This window comes from Synchiropus splendidus, chromosome 3 (assembly GCF_027744825.2).
Source record: "Synchiropus splendidus isolate RoL2022-P1 chromosome 3, RoL_Sspl_1.0, whole genome shotgun sequence".
NCBI classification, from domain to species: domain Eukaryota; kingdom Metazoa; phylum Chordata; class Actinopteri; order Syngnathiformes; family Callionymidae; genus Synchiropus; species Synchiropus splendidus.
In genome coordinates this window covers 27,492,173-27,514,067 of record NC_071336.1, presented here as the reverse complement: position 1 = coordinate 27,514,067, position 21,895 = coordinate 27,492,173, and the positions used below count along the sequence as shown (strand labels likewise).

Sequence of the window (21,895 nt, the reverse complement as noted above, 5' to 3'; positions counted from 1 at the left end):
AAAGTTTGAGGTGGATCACCTGCACGAATTTGTTGCTCTGGAGTACAGCTGCGGTGTGAAGTACCAGCTTGCTGTATTCAATGTCATTTTTGAAAGCTGACATATAAATCTCACGGAAAGGCATGAATTCCTTAAAAGGGAAAGAGAAGAGAGCCTTTATCCAGCGTTGAAATATGACCCGAGAGAGTTTAAAGCACCTGCTGGAGATCTCACCTGCTGACTCGCGAGTGTCTTTGCAGACTCTGCCATTTTGGAATAACTCTTGGCGCACTCGATATCTGAAAGCACAATCACTGTTATTCACAATTGCTGCCTGGAAATCAGGATTCTAACAAACAAAGTACTGGATGTTTGTTTTTTATTTAATGGCACATCAAAACTGCCCCACAATGCTTTTGTCAGCCAAAAAACCCAGACAAATTAATATATTCTGATATACAAAACTAAGCAAAGAGGAGTTTGGAAAATCTCCAAACTGTCGTGGCGACCAAAACATTGTGGTGCCATTGAGCAAAACATCCTTCAGCTTAAACCACAGTGGAAGTGTTAAACAAACAGTCTGTCTGTTTGCCCGATAACACACGTACTGTACAACCTGACTGAGAGCATTGTGTGAATGTGCTGACAAACAAGTGGACTCAATCCATTTATATCCTTGTGCGTTCCTTTCTCCTCTTTTGACTCAACCCTGGATCAAGAACAGACTGATAACACATCATTGTTAAGGGTCAAGATCAGGTGACTGAGCGGAACAAAACAGCAAACTAGGCTCAACAATGAGTGGTGACAAACAGTTAAAAAGCTCACTAGTTATAAACATAAGTGCTTTCCATGAATGGTGATACTTAGATTAACAGCCTGTTTTCATTTAGCAATGACAGGGAATCATAAAAGGACAAATCTTGAACAGTCACTCATGTTTATTGCATTTTGATAAGGTCTTAATTGCCATCTGCTGTGATCCATCACCACGGTGTCATCATTGCCACGTGACTTCAGAAAGCATGTTGAAGCCACTCAAGAAAAAAAAGCAACCTTTTTAAGTACATTTTTATGTCTTTGCAATTCATACAGGAAACAATGTATTACAAGCATTTATATATTACACATGTTCAAGTATTTTCAGATACATTTCTTTAGCAATTTGGGGGAATATTAAATGTAGCAATGCTGAAAGACAAAACTTGTATGAATGTATGTATGAATAGTCTTCCCAGAAACTGCATTCTTTAACAACTCGATACAGCTGACTCAATCATCCAAAGTTACTTATAACACATGCGATGAAGAATGAAACCACAATGACCCACAAGCATTCAATTAGTACCAGTAACTCACATAGAATCAACATTGCCCCTCAATAAACTGAGCCTTAAAACAGCTCTTGATATGTCTTATTATTTCACTTCCAAATGTCCTGTAATTTGATCCCGTCGATCGTGTTAGAATATCAACGCTCAGCATGGCGCTTTAAGCCTGGCCTTGGCTTAAACACACTACCTAAACTTAACACAAAATGTATATTTATTCAATGCTCTGTAATATATCAATACATAACGCTATGACTGATGCACAGAAGCATGAATGCAGTTTGTAACTGGAGTCATTCACCTTCAAAAACTAACTCAAAGGTAGTTCAAGTGATAGAGTCAGCACAAAATATGAATGTAGTAATAACAACCAGCAAGTTACAGCAAGCTGTAGTAAATCTGTCAAGTTGAACTGCATGTGGTTTGACTCCCACTTGACACCATTTGTACAACAGATAATGTAAGATTGTACATAAATAGAGCACTTAGCACTAGGGCAGTTATTTGATATAATTCACCATTGTTCTGTTGTTTGAACACTGCAGCTTTAATATTTCCACATGGGAGTCAAATGGATTCTTGTTCATGGGCTAAATATAGGTCATGTAGCATGAAAATAAGTATCCAACTCTCAGATGTAACTCAGAAAGTGTCCCTTTAAGCTCAGCAAGTTGGCATGTTCTTGGAAATTTCTCATAAAGATAAAGACCCCATAAAGATATGCTCTGAATGCTTATGTCACACATATGTTGTAAGCCCCTGCACAGTGTGCAAACATATGACTGCTGACACTTTAATGATATGTTTGGAGTGTCAAAAACATTTGTGTTCAGGAGCCTAAATCACAGTTCTTGGGCCTTGACTCACCCATGCTGAGTCGTTTCTCCACCCACGCCAGCAGCTCTTTGGTGTACTTGGACCAGGACTTGGCGTAATGCAGCGCCGAGTCCACTCCGCTGTCCTGCCGCTGCAGCGTCCGGTCCACTTCTTCGGCCCGCACCGGCAGAGACGGCCCTGTGACAAAGACAGGAAGACGGGTGTTATCGTGACGTGCTGAGCTGGACGTAGTAGTTTTGGTGGGCGACACCGAGCCGTGACTCAGCAGGAAAAGCCCACACTGATCTCACTTGGGAGATACACCAGCACACACTCATTGAAGATGATTAGAGCTGACAGGACAATGGCGGCTGTGTGGATTAATAAGTGCTCATTATGACTCTGGAGCTGGCATCGCCAGTTACCCTAAATAACCCCACACTCCAAGAGTCGAGCGACTGCGGCACAATAACAACACTGTATTCATGTTGCAGCTAGCATGCAACGTATGATTTTTTTATCATCTTCCTGGCCTGGAAATCTCCAGAGATTGGTTTCTCCCTTCACGGTTCGAGTACAAGAGCTGTGTGTTCCAGGGATTCATCCTACCTGGTGGATCATCTTTCTCCGGACCGGATCCTCCAGATTCCACAGAGAGGTTCTCAAAGGACTGAGTGAAGAGATAGAAAAAGAAAATTCACAGGGGACAGGATGAAATTCCTGCACGACGCTCCGGACCGGCAGAAACTGTAAACTATATTCACCGGACGAAAGCCTTATATAAACGAATTTAGACAGGCCATTCAATGCTATGCCTGAATTGTGAGACGTGGGTAACTGATGTAATTTGCTTGAGATTTTTAATATTACATTTTTATTTTTTTTTAAATGCAACACATGATTTTTATTTTCACTTTCTCTCAGAATACATAGAGGCACACCTTGTCATCGTCTATGAGTGACAAGAGTGACAAGCTACACTCCAAAAGTCACTATGAAGTCTTACTTTGCTTCTCTTAGTCAGGGGGAGCCCCAACACCGATCCATTCTCTACATCTCCCATAAGGAAGTCAGAAACTCTGAAAGAAAAACAAATATAGATTGCGACTTCTTGACTTTTTTCAAGACGAGCAAACAGCGTTTAAGTCACTTCATACTCACACATTGCCAAACGTGAAGGCCAATGTGTCAATGGCAGTGAAGATCTCTCCAAAATGACTGTGTTTGTTCTCTTCGTTCACCTCCTTAAAGTTCACTCCTAAAGAAAGAGGGAAAGCATTAACTTTTTACGGCAAGTGTCAATGATTTTAGCTTCATATGAATCTACTCCCAGCATTCTACGATTCCTTCAAAGACATTGAAAACAGTTTCAAGACTGATGACGAAAGATTGCGAGTCTTTACGCTCTAATCTGCAAATACAGTAGTTTCCTGCCACAAGTCTTAACGAAGTGATGACTGAAAGCAGAACAGGGGAAAAACAGCAGTGTAAATACGCCTGTAATCAGTCCTCACAATAAACTTCCTGAGCTGGCGCGGGAAGGAGAAAATAAACCAGGAAAGAGATAGACAGAAAACATGGGCAATAAATCAGTGAGATCATTAATTCCGCTGGTTCTAATTGGTCGACAAACACAGGTCGAACAATAGACTCCTCTTCTATCTGCCTCACGAATGACTAAGAGATATTTTAAAATTTGTGCCATGAATTTTATGAACTCAGAATATAAGTTTAAAAACGTCATGTATTCCCGAATAACAGGACAAATCAAAATGATCTACCAACGCTACAAGGCTAAAGTAAAAGCTTCCTGAATCTGCGTCACATCGAGGAACGCTGAACCTGAAAGCAACTACTTTTGGACATTACCACTCAAAAGCTACTTCAACCAACCTCAAGACACATTCAACACAAAAACCCTTCAGCCGATGATTGATTTATATCCAAATTCCAAACCGCCCAATCCGGGGTGTTCCACTTTAAAAAAAAAAACAAAAAAATAATCCAATATTTTGAGCTGTATGGAAATGGAATAAATAAAATATGACTTTCGATGGGACCAGACCTGCTGGCCACCAACTGTTCAAAACCTGCGAGTCACTTGTGCCGTTTCATCTCCTCCTCTTCTGCTCGACCCCTACCCCCAACAGGACATCCTGAGCCTTGCTGGAATACAATGCTATTGCTTGCACCGGCCCCAACCAGTGGTCCGAACGTGGAAGTTACATCATCAGGAAAATATGGCATTGTTTCACTGAAAAGGTACAACGCTCGAGAAATCTGTGACAAAGTGCTATTCGGAATTGTGGTATCAGGGGAACTCTGTATCCGATACACTGAAATTTCCGTCAGAAATTTCAATCAGGTTGAACAAAGCTATGGAGCATTAAGACTTAAATCTGACAGTGTTTGAGGATTAAGAAAACAATGGTATATTTTCAGTGAGAGAAATCCCACAACCATCTAAGAACAATGAATAATGAGACACCTGTCAGCTTGCTGTAATGCTGTGTGAGTAAGCATGATCCAAAAAGAGCATTTGTGTTACCTGTTGTGCCACAATGACGCACTCAGTTCTTCAAAACAACACAATTAACACTGGTTGAAGTTGGGATGCTCAATAAATACTTTGACCACACCAGGTAAATACACTGGTCAAACTTCTCAGATGGTATTTCCGGGATTAGAAAACCATCAACAAACCTCTGTGAAACGTCTAGTAAATAACTACATAACCTTCATGAGACGTAATAAAGCCTGGGGTTTCAAACTCGTGGCCTAGGGGCCATTTGCAGTCTGCATGATGCAGTCCTGCGGCCCACCACATGGTGTCCACGTATAGCATGTGTGCGGCCCCAACACAATACAATCTAATACCGCACATTTTCTAAAAGTGCTCAACTTGTACATGAGAGCAGCACATTTGTGCTTTGACATACTATTTTACTGACAATATTTATTTTGTAAATGCAGCTTACGATTACTGTGGTTTCGCATACATACATACAGAAAATAATTATCAATGACTTTGTTCAGAAGAAAGCAAGGGTGTGAATCATGCAGCATTTGCAGCAAAAGTGGCACTGTGCAAACATTCTTTTATGAGCTGCGAAGGCCAGAGTTACAGTGAACATGCAGGAGAGAGGACTGTCAGGGGAGAGGAGGCAGATAAGATAAAAAGAGAGAAAACAGAGCAGAGGAAGAGAGAAGGAGTAGCTGGAGTGTCGTACAGGAAAAGCTGTGAGTTATGTCTTTGGGGGAGAGTTAGTCATTGTGAGCTCACCTTTGACTGAGGCGATCACGGTTCCAGCTGAGCTGAGGATCTCGACCGAGTTGAGCCTCTGGTGTTTGCTGACGATGGCTTTAAGAACTCGCAGAACCTCCCCGAGACGCTCATGCACCGCATGATGAAGGCATTCCTGGTGATCTGAGAGGAGACAGGAGCATCAACACAAGTTAGAAAGCTTGTTTAGCACACACAACAAAAGAAGAAAAGGAGAAAACATTCTGAAAATCAACTCTGAGTGATGGCCTACATAAAGGAAATTCTGTCCCAGGTGGCCTGAAAAGATGCTGGTTCGGGAGCTCTGTTATCTGAGAGAGACTTTGAGCAGAAGGCCACAAAGACAGATTACATCTGTGCTCTAGTTTGGTAACAGCTCGGCTCGTTTGTCAGAAAAAATAATGCCAATAAGGGAATTTGTGTTTTACTGCCCCCCCCCCACAAAGGTTGCCACCTGTCCCTCGAAATACGGATCTATCCTGTCTTTGACGTGCATATGAAACGGCCCTTATTGAACTTGGCTTGTTCTGTATTTAGGAGGATTCCTGAACGCACCATTGTGACTGTACAGTATGTATTAGATTGCACTGTAGTTCTTCAAAAAGAATTCAGAAAATACAGGGAAACAATTATTTTGACAAAATAATGCAAAAAAAGGAATTCTGAAAACAGAATCTAGTTTTCAAACATGTACCATAAGTTTTCATTCATCAGTGCAGTTGTGTATATGATGCATTCTGTGTAAATAATCATCACTATCACAATAATATCTCAAACAAATACATAACTTTTTTTCCCTGTTAATCAGTCTTAATATTGCTTTTAATAACAACCACATTATTTTGTGTTGCGATACAGAGATTGTTTAGAATTATCTTTAAATGGTAAATTTTTTAACTGGTCCAGCTAAAACCATGGTCATAATAAACTTAAAAAATAGAAGGTATGTGTGTGTCAAAAGGCTCTTCCTGCATTAAAGACTGAATTATGGTGGATCATGCACCACTGGGTCACATGGGGCTCCGTAACAGCTGTATAGTTTGCCCACTTGAGAGCCAGCTCTGCAAAGGGCGTCCTTTGTTTATCAGCATTAAAGAAGGCAGCCAGAGTTTATTCAGCCCTGTTTGCCAACCATGATTTAAGAAGATTAAAATTGAGTAAATGAAATCAGTTTCACTTTGGTATGTACACCATCGTCATTTCCATTCACTGGTGTTTTACATGCATGGAATCAAGATCTAATGGAGCCACATATCTTCAGCTGAAACCAAGTGTAGAAGTCAACTGTGCAACAGAATTACTATATCACATGGCTGCCTGTTAGAATTCATAGGTGACCAAGACTGAAGTTTCCATTCATTTATGTTCTGGTAGTCAACCGACTGCCAAGGCAACAGGACCATAAAAGTAAGTGGGGACAGGAGACAACTCAACAAATCTTCACAGTAACACACCTGACAGCATATATACACACGACCTCCACCAGCACTGATGCAGTCGGAACTGTGCGGCTTTTAACAAGCCTCAGGCCTCCTTGGATCAGTTTCTGCTGCAGACGGTGAGGTCATGGATTCAAACCTGTAGGTACTCCACAGCTTCAGCCGTAAGTGATATGACCATGTTTTCAAAACCAGGATCTCTATTATTCATGTTCTACACATCGGAATTAAGTACAGAAAATAATTATTTTAGCTAAATTGGACTGATAGCTGTGCATGTATTGATCTACAGCTCCAATACCTTTTTCCAGTAATGCTCAAAGGTTGCAACACTAAGTCAGTTGTGTCCACCTTTTCTGGACAAAATGCAGAGCAATACAAACAGTGCGACATGATGGATATGTGTGGCCTTTTAAACAGTGACCGACACAAAGGAGAAACCGCATGAATTTCTCGGCAAACCACAGAACACATATGCACGCATCCACCCACACACAAAGCCACACTTTGTGCTGACAATCACCCCAGGATTACCTCTTCATGGACAGAGGGATCAAAAAGATTTGAGCTGTCGGCCTACTTTCCTTTTATTCGTCAGCCCCCTTTTGGGGAGAGGGACCAATCGTGCCGCCACTGGGTCTAATAATGTTGGGCCCGAGTGTTTGCCTTCAAAAATACAAACTGAGGCCTGACCCTGGAAACCCAGCCAAGTGACCAGAGCCCAGCTCAATGTCCTCAGATGTTCTCAAAAATTTGTAGTTGAAAAACTGGCGGAGGGTCAACACGACATTTCAGGTTAGGGTTGGCACAATCAAAAAGGAAGAGCAGGATACATTTAAAAGCTCCATAATGAGCCTCAATTGCCAGCATTATTACATAAGACAAGTGGCATGGCGCACCCAGTGCCAACATGCTCATTCGGCTGACCAAAAGCCGCACCACAGGACCTGGAGAGCCAATCTATCTCCATAGCAACCACCTTCATCCATCTTCATCAGATGCCACTAACAGCTACTTCCAGTGCTGAGAACCTGGTGGCTCTTCATGACAAAAGCCTCTTCTGCTTTTGTTTTAGCTGCCCAACTTTTGGAGAGGCAGGAAAAGAGCCAGTGGTCGACATTTGGCAAAGACACTCAAGAATACAATAAGCTAATTGAGCAGAGTTCTTTTCATCTATTAATGTCAATATGAATCGGTAAGTCAGTACCAGCTAAGATGTGTTGGAGGATCTTAACGGTAAACCATGGGAATGAAATTGAGTCCAACATAGCCATTTGATTTTTGAAGCAACTGGTAGGTTTTATCACATTTTCAAACAAAATTTATTTTATTAATTATTAATTAAACTATTTGGGGAAGTGTGGAAACTTGAAACAGAGGTGTCCGCATCGCTTTGTGCGACATGTAAGTGGGTCAGTTTTTATGCTGATGAAGCTAAAATATTAACCACAATAGAAATAATTAATAACATTATTAATAATAAGAAAGAAATAACTCACCAATAATGGTTAAAGCTTTGGCACTGTGTGGAGAAGGAAACTAGTTTTGATTAAAAACTTATGACATCAAAAGTTCACGTTTATATTAAAATAATGACCACTATTGAACAAAATTAAATACAAATTTTGAGCTTTACTTGAGAACCTAACCAAGCTAACCAAGTAGCAACATCCAGTATTTATGTTTCAGAGCACTTAATAGGACCCCAACCTTCATTTGATAAGGGCCAAGAACAATGACGTGTTTCCTACCCATAAGCCCTAAATTGCCCCTGATCCCATTGGTGGATATTATCCTTTGAATAACAATACACACACAATAGCCTAAATCATCCCTGCACCGGCCATACAGCCCATTCACCGACAGAGTAACTGAACCCTGAGTCCTGAGGCATTCAGCCCGAACTTTATTACAGATGATCACAACTAATGACTGCCCACAAGACTGAGAGTTTTCCTTTGCAAGGGTCCACGTGATTCAATGTTCAATGGGGGTTGTGTGGCCTCTTGGACTATCCTAAATGGAGGCTAATTAGCAAGACATTATGGTCCACCAGCCCAGCGGGACACCGGATAATGTACAGCGACTGATTATTTAACCCCCACAACTTCCATTATGGGAAAATCACAAAGCCCGGTTCCCACCAAGGACCATTAAAACTATACTGGGAAATTTTGTTTAAAGTGAGGTCCAACAGAAAAATAGAAGATGGTTAAAATGCAGGAAAATGCAAATAATTGTTAAAGAGAGTTGGAGAAATGAGTCTTGTGCATGGACAGAAGCCATCATAGGACAGACCTCCTTGTCGGCCGGTCCATGTGAAACATTTGTGGAAAAGTAAATCACAATGGCAGCTTTTAACTTCTCACGGGAGAGAAGGAGTGTGTGTGCTTTTGTCCGTTTGCATTGGTCAGGGGTGGGAGGATGGTAAGGAGTGATTGGGGAGGAGTTATAGAGAGTTGGGAGAAAGCAAGGGTGGGGGGGGGGGTCTTGTGTTATTTGGGGTAGTATTCTCTCCTCGGATTTGTCCCAAATTTACCCCTGCACCCCACATCCAGTCTTGGGCAGGGGTTATGAGAGAGGGAGCATGTGAGAGACATTCCTGGGCATAAAAAGCCGTGCTGAATGAAAGCTGCGGGGGGATCAGATCTTGATCCTGATGAGAAGGAGGCCGCAGATCAGGAGCTCCTCACAAGCTGCCAGCAACACATTGCCAGGTTTTTACTTCATTAGCGTCATGGAAACCTAGCATTCCAAGCTCTTGTTCGGGAGCTGGAATGGGAGTTGCGGGAGTGAGGGGTGTAGGGGGATCCATAATGAAAACATTGTCAGATCATTCACTATCTTAGATGACACCTCAATACCAAACATTCCGACACTCCCATGCCGGTCATCATCAATTTGGAGTCAAGAACAGACTCATCCAATGACTTAGCTATGGAATGATTTGTCAGGGAAAAAACACATAAGCATTTGGCATTTTTTTTCAACTATTTTCATCACTATATTTTAAAGCTGTCTCTCTTTTAAATCAAACAAAGGGTCATGCTGCTGCCACGGTGGAATCCGGTTAAAACTACAATGAAAGAAGGGCTAACAATGAAGAAACTAGATATGCATAGCTATAGTGTAAACCACCGCCACAGACCTTACTTTACATGACTTCATGAAACACAGCGCAAATATGAATTTTGCCAGCTCTTAACAGACCCATACATGGGAATTGCGGAACTTCAGATCACCATCAATACCATCTATTCCTTGTCCCCTTATCAGCATTTTTGCAAACAGACAGATAGAAAAACACAGAGAACTTCCTTTGTGGGGGTGTAAAAAAGAAGGAGCCCTGACGGTTGAAGAACTGTTGCAGTAAGAAGTGGCAATTGAAAATGTGAATTCAAAGACTGTATCTTGTTTAAACACTGTACCACCATTTTAGATTTGATTTTAGGATTTTAAGACCTAAATTGTTTGGCCCCTGGTTACGGCAATTTAATGTTGACCACCAACAAACCAGAATGCTGAGGTTCAAACTGAAACTGGACTGTACCATTTCAATTGGATGCACCAAGATTAGGAAGCATGAAGGCTGGCTGAAGCTGCCATTTTTAAAAATCACCCCCAGAAACAAGTCTTTACAAATTGGCTTGAAGTGATATTGTTGCAGGAGATCATTTATAATCTGCATCTCAAGCTTCATGTCATCAACAACACCATCCTGCTTTTTTTGAAATCTTGTTGGGTTTCATAATTTTCTTCTTCTAACAGAATTCTAACACTACATATTTTACTATGACATGAAAACATTTGTAGGTCAGTGCTTCGTAAATAAATGATACACTTTTATTAAGCATCAACAGGTGTTGACAGAGACAATTCTTTGAACATATGATGGACACAACGTGGCATAAGGTTTCGCTTGCTTTGAAGACATTGAATCAATGACTCTTTGCGAGGGTCTGACATATTATGACTTGGCAACATTCCTTTAGCTGTGACCCTAGCTCGGCTCAGTCATGCATTGCAAATCATGAGAGAAATGTATTATTAATGCTTCACAACATTCGAGAGAACGGAGGGGTGCTTATTGCCACAAAGCAAGTGTGAAATCACTAAACATGTCACAACTGGGTGTGTAGAGGACCGATCACATGCAAGCAGCTCTTTGCCAGGGAGACTAAATAGGATATTGGAAGGGTTAGCCGTGACTAAAGACAATCCAAACTTCTGTGTCCAACTGAGTCCAAGCACAGCTGGACATTCCAACGACTCGCCCTTTTTAAACGCTAAATAGAGGCATTTGTTTTAAAGGCATTCAGCATTCATCAACGCGATGACATGGCAAGGTTTCAAGAGGCTCCATTGACTCGTGTCACCTTCTTCAAAGGACACGCAATCAAATGCTGGCCGGATAATCAATCACCGTGTGACTCAATAACCGCACATTACTTTTCCTGGGTTTGGTTAAATTGGTTGGGGTTAAGTTAAACGCCACATTCATAGTTCAGTGTATTAACTTAAAAGCACAAAACTTTATCTACAAAATATGCACCACTTACCCACACGATTACACAGTCTTGTGAAAATGGGCCCACTTAACCTTTAACACTCGGGTCATTGCAATGGGTGGCCTATACATCCCTTGCTATCCCCTCCTTAACATGCTTCCTGTGACCAGTGTTCCTGGTCCAGGTCTGTCGACAGACCACCGACGACCTACTCTACAGATTAGCAGATTACACGCAGCTGGTTAAAGACAGGGAGACCTTCCCGTCCAAGACTTCTATGCCCATTCCAAGGCATTCCCTGTTGCTTCGCCTTTGAAGCTCTTTTTCCCATGACTGCCTTCGCAATAAGCTGGGGTTTTAAAAGAGCCCAGGGCTAGATACACAGCGCCTACTACCTGGTGGGGGGCTTTTATGTGTGCACTTTGCAGCCTCCTGCTTTTGTCCATCTTATTGATTGTCCGCTTAGGAAGTCAGAATCAAACGAAATCTGTACCTTTAATGCAATTAATGAGATGATACCAAGAAGTGAGCCAAAAAAACACGGGGAGAAAAATATATAAACTATTTCTATTCAACATTTGGCTTGATATTCGTGTACATCAGCTCAATGTGGACTGAAGAATTTGCTTCTTTTCCTTTCATTTCTCTCTGGGACCGTCTTTCACAGCAAGGAAAGACAGGCAACCTTTCTTTCTTGGTACACCCCCCCCACATCACCACCTCCACTGCCTACTGTTGATGCAAAGCTCTGAAGGGCTGGCATTCCAACTATGCTTTCTTCAACAGAGTCTGCAAATCTTCCCACCGTGCAACCACTCAAAGTGATTCAATCATTAGCTTAAATAGACTACACTCGCCGTCCAAACCGAGGATATAGCCAGGGCATTTGGAAGGCAGGTCTGTCGAAGAAGAAAGCGGAGTCCCTTTAGAACACCTGTCAAGGAACAGAATCAAAAGATAAGGGGGCAGAGCGTGTGGGGCAAACACATCAGTGAGAACAAGAGCACACTGTTTGGCCAAACTACCATCCTAAACCCAAGAGGATAGGCTTTATGCACCTGAAAGCTTGCCTTCAAAGCCAGTGACTTCAGATTGACAAGGCTTTTAATTGACTAAAATGTGCTGTTTTTAATCATTTCTTCTCAGAACTTTGAGTGAGATCCAGGGGGTTACACGTCCCAAACCACTAGAACAATTTTTACGACCATGAAGTGAAAGTTAACAGTCTCTAGTTCTGACTATGATATAACTGGCAGCCACCCATGAGTTTAGTTCCCATTAAATATATGAAAATATATCACAAGGGAGAAATTTGATGGAGTTAGATGGAGTACATACAAGTATGTCCAATTATATATGCATGAATAAAAAGAAATGACTGTGTCTTGGCTGTGCCTCAAGCTCAGTTTGTGTGCCGTTCAATTGACAGAATTTTTATTTTTCTTAAAAATCCACCAAAGGTTTACCATATTGCTGTTGTCTAAACACAAGCCTAAAGTACCCACTATGAATAAGAAATCAGCGCAGATTTACATGCCGTCAAATGGGCACAATCCTGTCTAGAAAATCTCATCCAATGATGTGGCTGAGGCTACAGATTCAAGGGCGTCTTAGGATGATTCAGAGGATAAACCTGCTGTCTTTGTTTCAAAGCTATAATTCTAGAATGGGAGGTCACACATCCAAGTGGATTCCGGGTAAATCCTCCCCCTCAGCAGCAAATAAAGCCATACTCAAAGTGAACAACGCCAGACAAATGTATGGTGACCATTACCAATGGTACATTAGCAGCACCATTCACTTAAAGAACAATGAAAAAAAAAGAATGCATTGATGCAATAAGCTATATCCCTATAAGAGGGATAAATGATTGCGCCATATGTCACAAACTTTGGCCTCTAATCCAGGGTCACCATCTCAAAAGATCCAACCAAGGATGATCTGAAATTAACTCTGGATTAAAGCATGGCCACCCAAGTCAATAAAAGTAACATGACAGTTCGAAGCAGAGATGTAACAGGATCACGAGATATGTTGACTCATGGATGTCTTATCTATGGGATAATTTACTCAGACTTTAAATGAGGGAGCTGACAAAAACCCATAAAAGGAACTTTTGGTCGGGAGGAGACTGCTGTGCACTACAGCAGATCCCCACCCAGTGGAATACGCTCTCTAAACACAGCAACGGTCATTAGGACAGTCTGGAACTCGCAGTGAAAAACACCAAGTACGGCTAATTTTAGATTGTTATTTCACAAATGGTGATTTAGGGTTAAAATAGCATCCATTATTTACTTTCCCACCATTAGTTTTCCACGGAGATGGTCAATCAAGGCAGAATTCCAGGACAGTCACCAGTTAAGTAACTAATTCTGTGAGTCATTTTAATAGCACATCCATTTCTCTCAATTACCTGCTTTGGACCCAGATGACAACGTCATTACTCACCTGAGAGTCAGGTCAAGTCACAGTAAGAAAAAAAAAAAAATCAAAAAAAGCACAAGCGAAGCACATTCACAGGACATTTGCTAATCATTGAAAGCATGTGCTGGACCAGGACAGTGACAGTTAATAAAAGCCCTCTTGAGTAACACTGTTCGCTGACTGCATACTTGAGTATATGCTCATATCTCAACTGACATAATCGCGTGACTGACCATGGCACATCCCAAACTGTTAGGAAAAGTGTTTGCAAAGTTAGCTTTTATGCGCATTGTTCACTGAACAATTTGCTGGTCTAACATATTTACTTGCTTTTAATTCTATCAATATATACTGTCTCATTGCATAAAATACAAATAGTTTTCATAGAGAATTAGTGGCTAAACATTTGTATCATTAAGTGTGGAGATTGCATTTTTTAAAGTACATTTTAATCAATCTGTATTCAGTATATACAGAATAAACAAATGACTTTATTATCAATGACATTGATATTGCAAATTAAAGACACCATCTGATTTAGACTGATGACCTTGTCTTCTTTCTGCAGCTCTCTAGCACACCAGTGCTGGTGCAGCTTATCTTCGACCAGCTGACGCATGAAATGGGCCATCATTCTGCTTGGCAGAGCCAGAACACGAAAACACTGATGATACACCTGCGATCTTAATCCTGCCAGCCCCACCGTAAAAGCTTACTATTAAAGCGGGCCATGTGGTGCACAACAAGCTACAGCAAAATACCAGTGTACCATTTTAATCAAGCAGGGGCCCCATTAAAGACAATGGTGACGAAGACCACCCCCACCGCTCATATGGTCTCCAAACGTCCCCTATGACCCTGCGGAGGGCACTCCCCACCATAATAATCCCCTCCAATTACTGACATGTCCTTCAGAAGTGGACACTGGACGGGGTCTTAAGCTCGAAACAGGAATGGAAACATGGCACTCAGTGAAGGTGCAACACAAGGAATCATGTCTTAACAGATGCATTTACCAGTCTTTCCAACAGTGCAGCTTTTCATTCTGGTGACCATGTTTTACTGTGACACTAAGAACTGGCAAAACAATAATGCCCATTTAGGGATGATTTTTATCACTGGAAAAATAAGCATTTCACAAAAACAACAAAACACACTGTGAGAGGCAGAGGAGAACCCCACAGGGACCATTCTCACAGGCTGCTGCTATTCTGGACTTGGGAAAGGATCATTTCTGCAAAAGCAGCCAGTTAACAGCAGCGCGTTCGACTGAAGATGCCCCCTGGGACAATAGGTGTCAGACTCACATCACTGACTTTGAATGAGATGTGAAGAGTACAGAGCTCAGGGCTGCATATTGGTCTTTAGAATAGGGGGCTTTTAGGGTGGGTGACTGCAGCAGTGCGAGGTTTGAACTGATGCATTACTGAGACAATAGGGCCATAAATTAAGAGTTGGATTTAAATCACATCCAAACGCAGTAGTGTCTCTGACGTCTAATGGTATGTTAGCTTGAACAGAGAACAAACACTGAAGCAAGTTCAAACCATATTGGACTGGCAGTGAGCAGCAGTTCAACATCATTATGGCATTTATGACACGGCAAAAACCCAGCGGAGCCTTGCCTTTGTTTATTATCAATCTCATTAAATGATCAGTGGATTAGTCACTCACTTTACAGCTATTGTACGCGTGTCAAAGTGAACATTTTTACTCATTTGAGTGGCTCTGTGCACTCACATGAAAAGAAGACAGCAACTGAGCTTTATTAGAGGAGTTTTTTCCACTCCATTTAAGGTTTGATGTGCAAATAGGAGCGCTGGTCTCTGCGTGGAGCAGGATCGTACTTAAAATACCAGGCAGAAATGCATTAATATGATTATATAAATGATTTGGAGGGACAAGACAGATATAAATATATTTTTAAATAACACTAACATTCCAGTACCAATAATGCCTTGATAGAGCTGAGAAAAAAAGGCTAAATTCCCTCCATTAAATCAGACCCATGTCAGCATGTAGGATTCACGGCTTTGATCTGTTTCATGCTGGCAGGTCATGAAAGGTCCGTGAGGCTTGAAAAGTGCCTGCTGCGAGTCTTGCTCCTGATAATGCTTATCTGTCCAGCCGGGTCAAGAACCTTCATGAAGCTCTTCAGACAAAAGAAGAAAACTAAATTCCCCTTTCGCAGGATTTGCATGCACCACAGCACAACCTTAATGAAGAGGGGGTAGTGGCATCATGACCACCACGTGGCTCGAGAGACATGCTGGACTGCATCACACTTGAAGATTGTTCTCACAAAGATTTGAGCAGCAATGAAGACAACAGGGAATATTGTAACACAAGACGATGAGGCCACTTAAAAACTTCAGATACTAAGAGCTGTTAGTATTGGCAGGAAGTAACTGTGCTTCAGTACCTGAAGTGTATATTTCATATATTACTTCATGTCTGAATTAAATGCTACATTTGGCAGAGTATTTGATACAGATGTAGTGCGGTGAAGAGGAGAGTGAAGGCAGGGTGGGTGACAGGAGTGAGGCAGCTAGAGTGAAAAAGAAGCTGGAAAGTGAGACATGTCATGATCCATTATGACTCTGACACAGAGACAGGAAGCAGAGCAGCAGCTCTGGTTTTCATTGAGAGCAACTGGAAAGCATAACATCAGCCTGTCTGTGGCACAGCTCATTTTGGAAAAATTGGAAACTTGGAGAGGCAAAGTGGCAGGTGAGGAACAACCAAAGAGGTGCATGCAGTCAATGAGGACATAAGGAGGATAGGTGAGACTAGGGAGGATGATCTAGAGGAAGGTGGAGGAGGCTGAGGCAACCCCTGGCAAGACTAACAAAAGACTAAATCAGCCTAAATCAGTTTCTGTTTGTGCACTTCTTTTTCAAGCTCAAAAAGTCTCCAGTCACTTACAATGCATTTGGAAACACTATCCCTGTCCCATTTATGTGAAATCTTCAGGTTTAACCTCAGTAATTTTAGGTTTAAATGTTAACTCCAGGGATAGGTTCAAACGTCTCCTGTCATTTCGGGGAATGGGAGCAGACACCCAGGAAAAACAGTACCGGTAGTTGCTATTCTTCTGTACTTGTTTTCTCTTATCATGTACTCTTCTTCCACGGCAGCTTTTATGTCCATTATGACTCATTTAATTTATGATTTCTATTGGCTCAATTAATGCCTCCCATCCAAACCAGGGAGTGCAAGAGCCTATCTGACAGAAAGATAAGATCAAGCAGTCAAGGCCACAGCGGGACAAAAACAAGTGCATGGACCTAGGACTGTTTACATTGTGGTGAAAGTAACAGTGTGTACACACACGGGAATTGACTGGCAGCGACATTCCGTTACAAATCCTCCACTGCGGCACATTCCCACCCTCTCTCGCTAAATGAGGAGGATTGTTGACTTAATTCCTTCCCAAAAATGCTCAAAACCACATCACAGTGTTTACAATTGCAACCTATTAGAGTGCCAGCATCCACGTAGGTGTAGTGTTGTGGCAACAAAATAATGAACAGTTTGAACCAGCTGATATACAAAGCCCTGCTCAAGTAAGAGAATATGGTGAGTCGACAGTTTAATATTACCACACAGAGACTTACCTTTGGAGTTTAAGACGTCTTTAAGTTGCAAGAGCACGTCAGCAAACCTGCGTACATCGCTGACCAGCTGCATGATGTAATATGGGTCTGATGCAGGGGAGTCTGGGCTGTCTGAGTTCATAGAAGCATTCTTAGAGTTCCTTCCAGCTTGCCAAGGACCTGCACTGGCCTGGCCTGTCGCGCCCATGCTGGAGCTGGACAGCCGAGAGATCCCCAAAAACTTGGTTCCTCCGCCACTTCCAGCACCTGCCGACCCTCCGCCTGAACTCTGGCGCAGCATTGCAGCGAGCATGCTCATGTAGTCAGTCTGTGGCCCTCAGGCCTGATGCCCACTGACCCTCAGCTCTGCTCCACTGTTAGACCTGACACAGCACAGGGACGAATGATGCTGTTGGAGGAAATGGACAGGAATACAGTGATGTACAGATCAACGATGGCTGATTGTGAAAATTATTATTCATATCTTTTTCAAATCGTAATTTAACATCTTATAAACACAATCAAACTAAGTAATTTCGGATTTCAATAAACATGTTGATATTGTTTACACCGTTTCATGAAACATTAACTTATATATACAACGCAACATACAATGATTGAAGTAGTAATAACCCGTAATAAGCGTGTGTCGTGAGCAATACTTAATTAGAAATCCTAGATTAAAGACACTGATGTGTGATGTAGGATTCACACACAACTGCCTTTAGAAACGGCATTTATAGAGACTGAATCGGAGATCTTTAACGGTTTAGAATGAATGGTGCGTTCAGGGTCCCATTTAGCTTGATCACATTCACACAGTCAGCGTTTTTAAACTAGTCCGAGCTTCAGAAAGCGAGATACGTACACGTTTGTCACTCTTGAGTTTAAAGGATAGAAACACGGCACGTAGAATGAGAAAACTACCTGCTTTAGATTCCTGAAACATTGCGCTCGTGACAATATAAATCCGAGGAGAGAAAATCGCGGAAACGTAATAATCCACAAACACTCCCGACCCGGTTCTTCCTTCTTCCCCACAGACCCTCGTTCACTGTCCGCAAATCTTCTGTCCATGTGGTGGTGGTGGGAACTTGTGATTGGTAGCCGTCTGTGTGAGTTGTAGTGCCACTAAGCCCTCCCCTAACAACAGGTGTCTGTGAGTTTGGAGCTATCAAGTGCTGGTATTGAACGTACCAGCTTCCGGTGTTTTATTTCAAAATAATTTAAAACGGCCGCGATTGTGATCTTTTTCTTTTGATAATTGTATCCATGATGAATCTGAAATGAGTAAAACAACAGACACAAAGTCACACAAGCCAAATAGTTTTACCACACTAGTTGATTAAATTCATCTTTGAAATCCATGTAAATCGAGAAAACTCATTTAAACTCATCTCTGCTATTTGGATAAGTGTTGTTTTTCCATTTAAATACGACATCCAATAAATAGTGAAAACTTAAATTCACTATTTTTTTCCCTTTTTTAAATGGGCTTTTATTTTGCTAAGAAATGACGTTACCACTTCCAATTCAACGGCCCTACACATTCCCTGCAGGAAGTTGAGATGAGGCGTCTCCACGAGCTTGAGAACTTTGTCGCCATCTTGTGGTGAAAAAAATGTAGCATGCGGAAGAACGGACTTAAGTTCACCCATAATTAATAGTTAATCAAACGTGCGACCATCACTATTTGAATAGATTAAACAAACAAGAAATGGCGTAGTAGTATTATGAACAGACCATCAAAACACACAAAAAACTGTAATTGTGTAAATTGCCCTGTTTCTATTTTCTTTTAACACGCATGCATATTAGTAATTATCAACAATTGCTTTTTTTTTCATTTAAAAAATCCACATTATTTAGTCATACCGTTTTAATATTTAGCCGCTATATGTCACACTAAATGTGCTTTGGTCATCGTCTAATCGCGGCTTTTATTTTGAAAGAGAGACAAAGTGCGTCCTCGCCAACTCTTCCGGGTTCTAGATTGAACCGCAGAGCGCGTTCAGAGTTCATAATACACTCTCTTCTTGCAAGAAACTGTGTTGTCGGAATGCTAATGTTAGCCTAGCCTCAGCTTGTCATGTCTTCCCTCCACGGCACCGCGGATGGAGGTATCCAGGCAGTGTTGCTCAAACTTCAGGAGGCTCTAAGTGATGCGGACGGTCGAGGGGCAGGTCTGACATGTCAGGACTTGGTCGGAGACTTGAGCCAGAAGTGCATGCTAGCACCCACCGAGCATGAACTGGGTAGGAGGAGCGCTATGTCAGAACACAGCAACTGTTGACGATGCTCTAGCACTTCAACTCGCCTCTCTGCTGTCCGTGACTTAGTCTAACTCACGAATGTCCTCTCATGACGCAATGCATTTGTATTATCAATAAGTAATATTGTAGCCTTAATAATTTGGTAATAACTTGTATATGACCACAGACTCTAACGTTTGAATGTGTTCTAAGGTTTACAGACCTCCCTGTTGTTCTCCAAAGACTATGGACTCCTCTGTTTCCTGAGAAAGTCCTTGGCTGTTGATGAGGTACTCGTTTTTAAAGAAAACTAGCAACAATATTGTATGAGTTCTATTTTGTTTGCTTTCAGCTCCGGGACACTCGAATCAAAATACTGGGCTTTCTGGAGACATATTTGGAAAGAGTTTCACCAGCAGTCCAAGGATGGGAGAAGACTTATTCGATTGACATTAGAGTAAGCTCAAACCTAAATGCAATATTTTAACAGTTGTTAAAAATTTTTTGCATTTTACCCATTTCGCTCTTCATGTAGGACACATGCATGGTAGCTTTTACTAAAGATAAAGCAGCAAAGAGTCGGACTGCAGGATTGAAACTTCTTATTAAGGTTAGTACTGGTCGAATTTTTTGAAAATATGTATTGACACTGTTTGTGACACTTCCACCAGGTTCTCCACGCAACAAAAACATCCACTATAGCCGCAGACTTTAGGATCAGCGACATATTCAACAAGTTTTATGGCGAACTCTGTCAAAGAACCACGCTTCCAGACTCAGGTAAGCGTACACATTTATTCTGCAGCAACTATGTTGCTTATGTAAATAACATATTTCACAAAATCCTTGCATCTGTTCATGAATGTGCAACAGTTCTTGGGACAATCTATGAACTGCTGGGAGTCCTGGCAGAAGTCCACCCTAGTGAAATGGTCAACAACTCTGATAAACTCTACAGGGCCTACCTAGGGGAGCTCAAATCTCAGGTGAGGGACTATAGGTTTGAATAAAACCTCTTCAAAATGTCCTTTATTGCTTCAGGGATGCGTCTGTGTGTTTCTTGAACTATTCTGTTTTTTTTGTTTGTTTTTGTTCAGATGACTTCTGTAACAAAAGAACCGAAACTCATGGTTGTCACTGGTTGTTTAAAAGGACTCACAGCTCTCATGGTGAACTTCACCAAAAGTATGGAAGAAGGTGAGAGTTTTAGTCTAGTTTGGTGCCCCATTGTATTCACAAATTCAATTTAAAAACATGTGTTGTCTGACATGCAGACCCAGAAACATCTAAGGACATATTTCAGTATAGCCTGAAAGCCATCAGTCCAAAGGTAAATCATATTTACTTATGTTCCTACAGAATTTAGACAAATTACATAATATATACAGAGCACATTGAGTATTATAATGTAAGACTGAAGATCACTGAATTCAAATTTTGATCTCAATTAATCGCACTGAAGCTGAGGCAACTAATGATCAATGGCAAGTTAATCACACATTTTGTATCTGATCTAAATGTAACTTAATGGAAAATCAACTCAACATAACAGATACTGGAGATACCTCTATAGAATAACCTCAGACACACTGAAAAGGCTCAGAAAAATACTAACAAAATAACATTGTAAGCATTATTGGCCACTCTTGTGTTGGTTAAGGCGTCAAGTGTCATTAATTGAGATTAAAAATACAATCTGTTGACAGACGTATTCGTGCTCTGTAATGTGAGATCAAGTTAACATCAAGAAAATGTTCTTGTCTAGCAGAACATGAGGAGTGAACCCAAGTGCACTAGGCGAGTCAAACAGTTTATTACAATTAATTATTTCAAGAAGAAAACACATTTTCAGGTTCAGAATACTTGTCAAAATGACCAAAAAGGATGCAGGTGTGGGATGGGTGTGACAAGCAAATGGCGATGGTAATAGATAACTGGCTGGGATGGAGTCAGGACTGATAAATCAATGCTCAGACAAAACCTCAAAGAAAAAAATGCATGTGGGGTGAGGTCAGTTATACTGAGGGGAAATGTTTAGTCATTTAAATAGATGTTTTATTCCAAATAATTTTCTTTGAAAATAACAAGTGTTTTAATGTATTAATATGAATCTGTGTTCAACTATTTCAACATCTGGGAGTGACATCAGGTGTAAAAATAGTGAATGTCAATTGTCATTTTGCTCCATCTTGCAGGTAGAGATAGGCCGCTATGCTGTCACAATTGGTAATTCTTCCACTGCTCTTAAATCATTAAACATGTTT

At 41.3% G+C, this 21,895-nt stretch overlaps 2 protein-coding genes across 5 annotated transcripts in view; one reads left to right on the top strand and one right to left on the bottom strand.

The window, feature by feature from the left end:
* Positions 1-18,505, bottom strand: part of arhgap29a (Rho GTPase activating protein 29a) — a 28,981-nt gene extending 10,476 nt beyond the window's left edge. For 2 of the 3 annotated variants that reach the window (XM_053860972.1, XM_053860971.1), the window contains exons 1-9: positions 18,307-18,505; positions 17,401-17,788; positions 5,410-5,553; positions 3,288-3,384; positions 3,133-3,205; positions 2,736-2,796; positions 2,178-2,324; positions 214-278; positions 20-130 (exon numbers count right to left, since the gene is read on the bottom strand). In XM_053860972.1, coding sequence (XP_053716947.1) covers positions 20-130; positions 214-278; positions 2,178-2,324; positions 2,736-2,796; positions 3,133-3,205; positions 3,288-3,384; positions 5,410-5,553; positions 17,401-17,698 — 996 coding nt within the window. In that variant the 5' untranslated portion in view covers positions 17,699-17,788; positions 18,307-18,505. Of the gene's footprint in view, positions 1-19; positions 131-213; positions 279-2,177; positions 2,325-2,735; positions 2,797-3,132; positions 3,206-3,287; positions 3,385-4,019; positions 4,520-5,409; positions 5,554-17,400; positions 17,789-18,306 lie in introns of those variants that run through there. The other variant, XM_053860973.1, reaches the window with a different exon arrangement.
* Positions 18,506-19,376: 871 nt separating this feature from the next.
* prkdc (protein kinase, DNA-activated, catalytic subunit) overlaps positions 19,377-21,895 on the top strand; it is a 34,914-nt gene continuing 32,395 nt past the window's right edge. For both annotated transcript variants that reach the window (XR_008414091.1, XM_053858404.1), the window contains exons 1-9: positions 19,377-19,634; positions 19,845-19,921; positions 19,984-20,088; positions 20,167-20,241; positions 20,303-20,411; positions 20,505-20,617; positions 20,729-20,828; positions 20,906-20,961; positions 21,827-21,857. Coding sequence is in view for 1 of the 2 variants with exons in the window: in XM_053858404.1 (XP_053714379.1) it covers positions 19,469-19,634; positions 19,845-19,921; positions 19,984-20,088; positions 20,167-20,241; positions 20,303-20,411; positions 20,505-20,617; positions 20,729-20,828; positions 20,906-20,961; positions 21,827-21,857 (832 nt within the window). In the remaining variant the exon portion in view is untranslated. The remainder of the gene's footprint in view (positions 19,635-19,844; positions 19,922-19,983; positions 20,089-20,166; positions 20,242-20,302; positions 20,412-20,504; positions 20,618-20,728; positions 20,829-20,905; positions 20,962-21,826; positions 21,858-21,895) is intronic.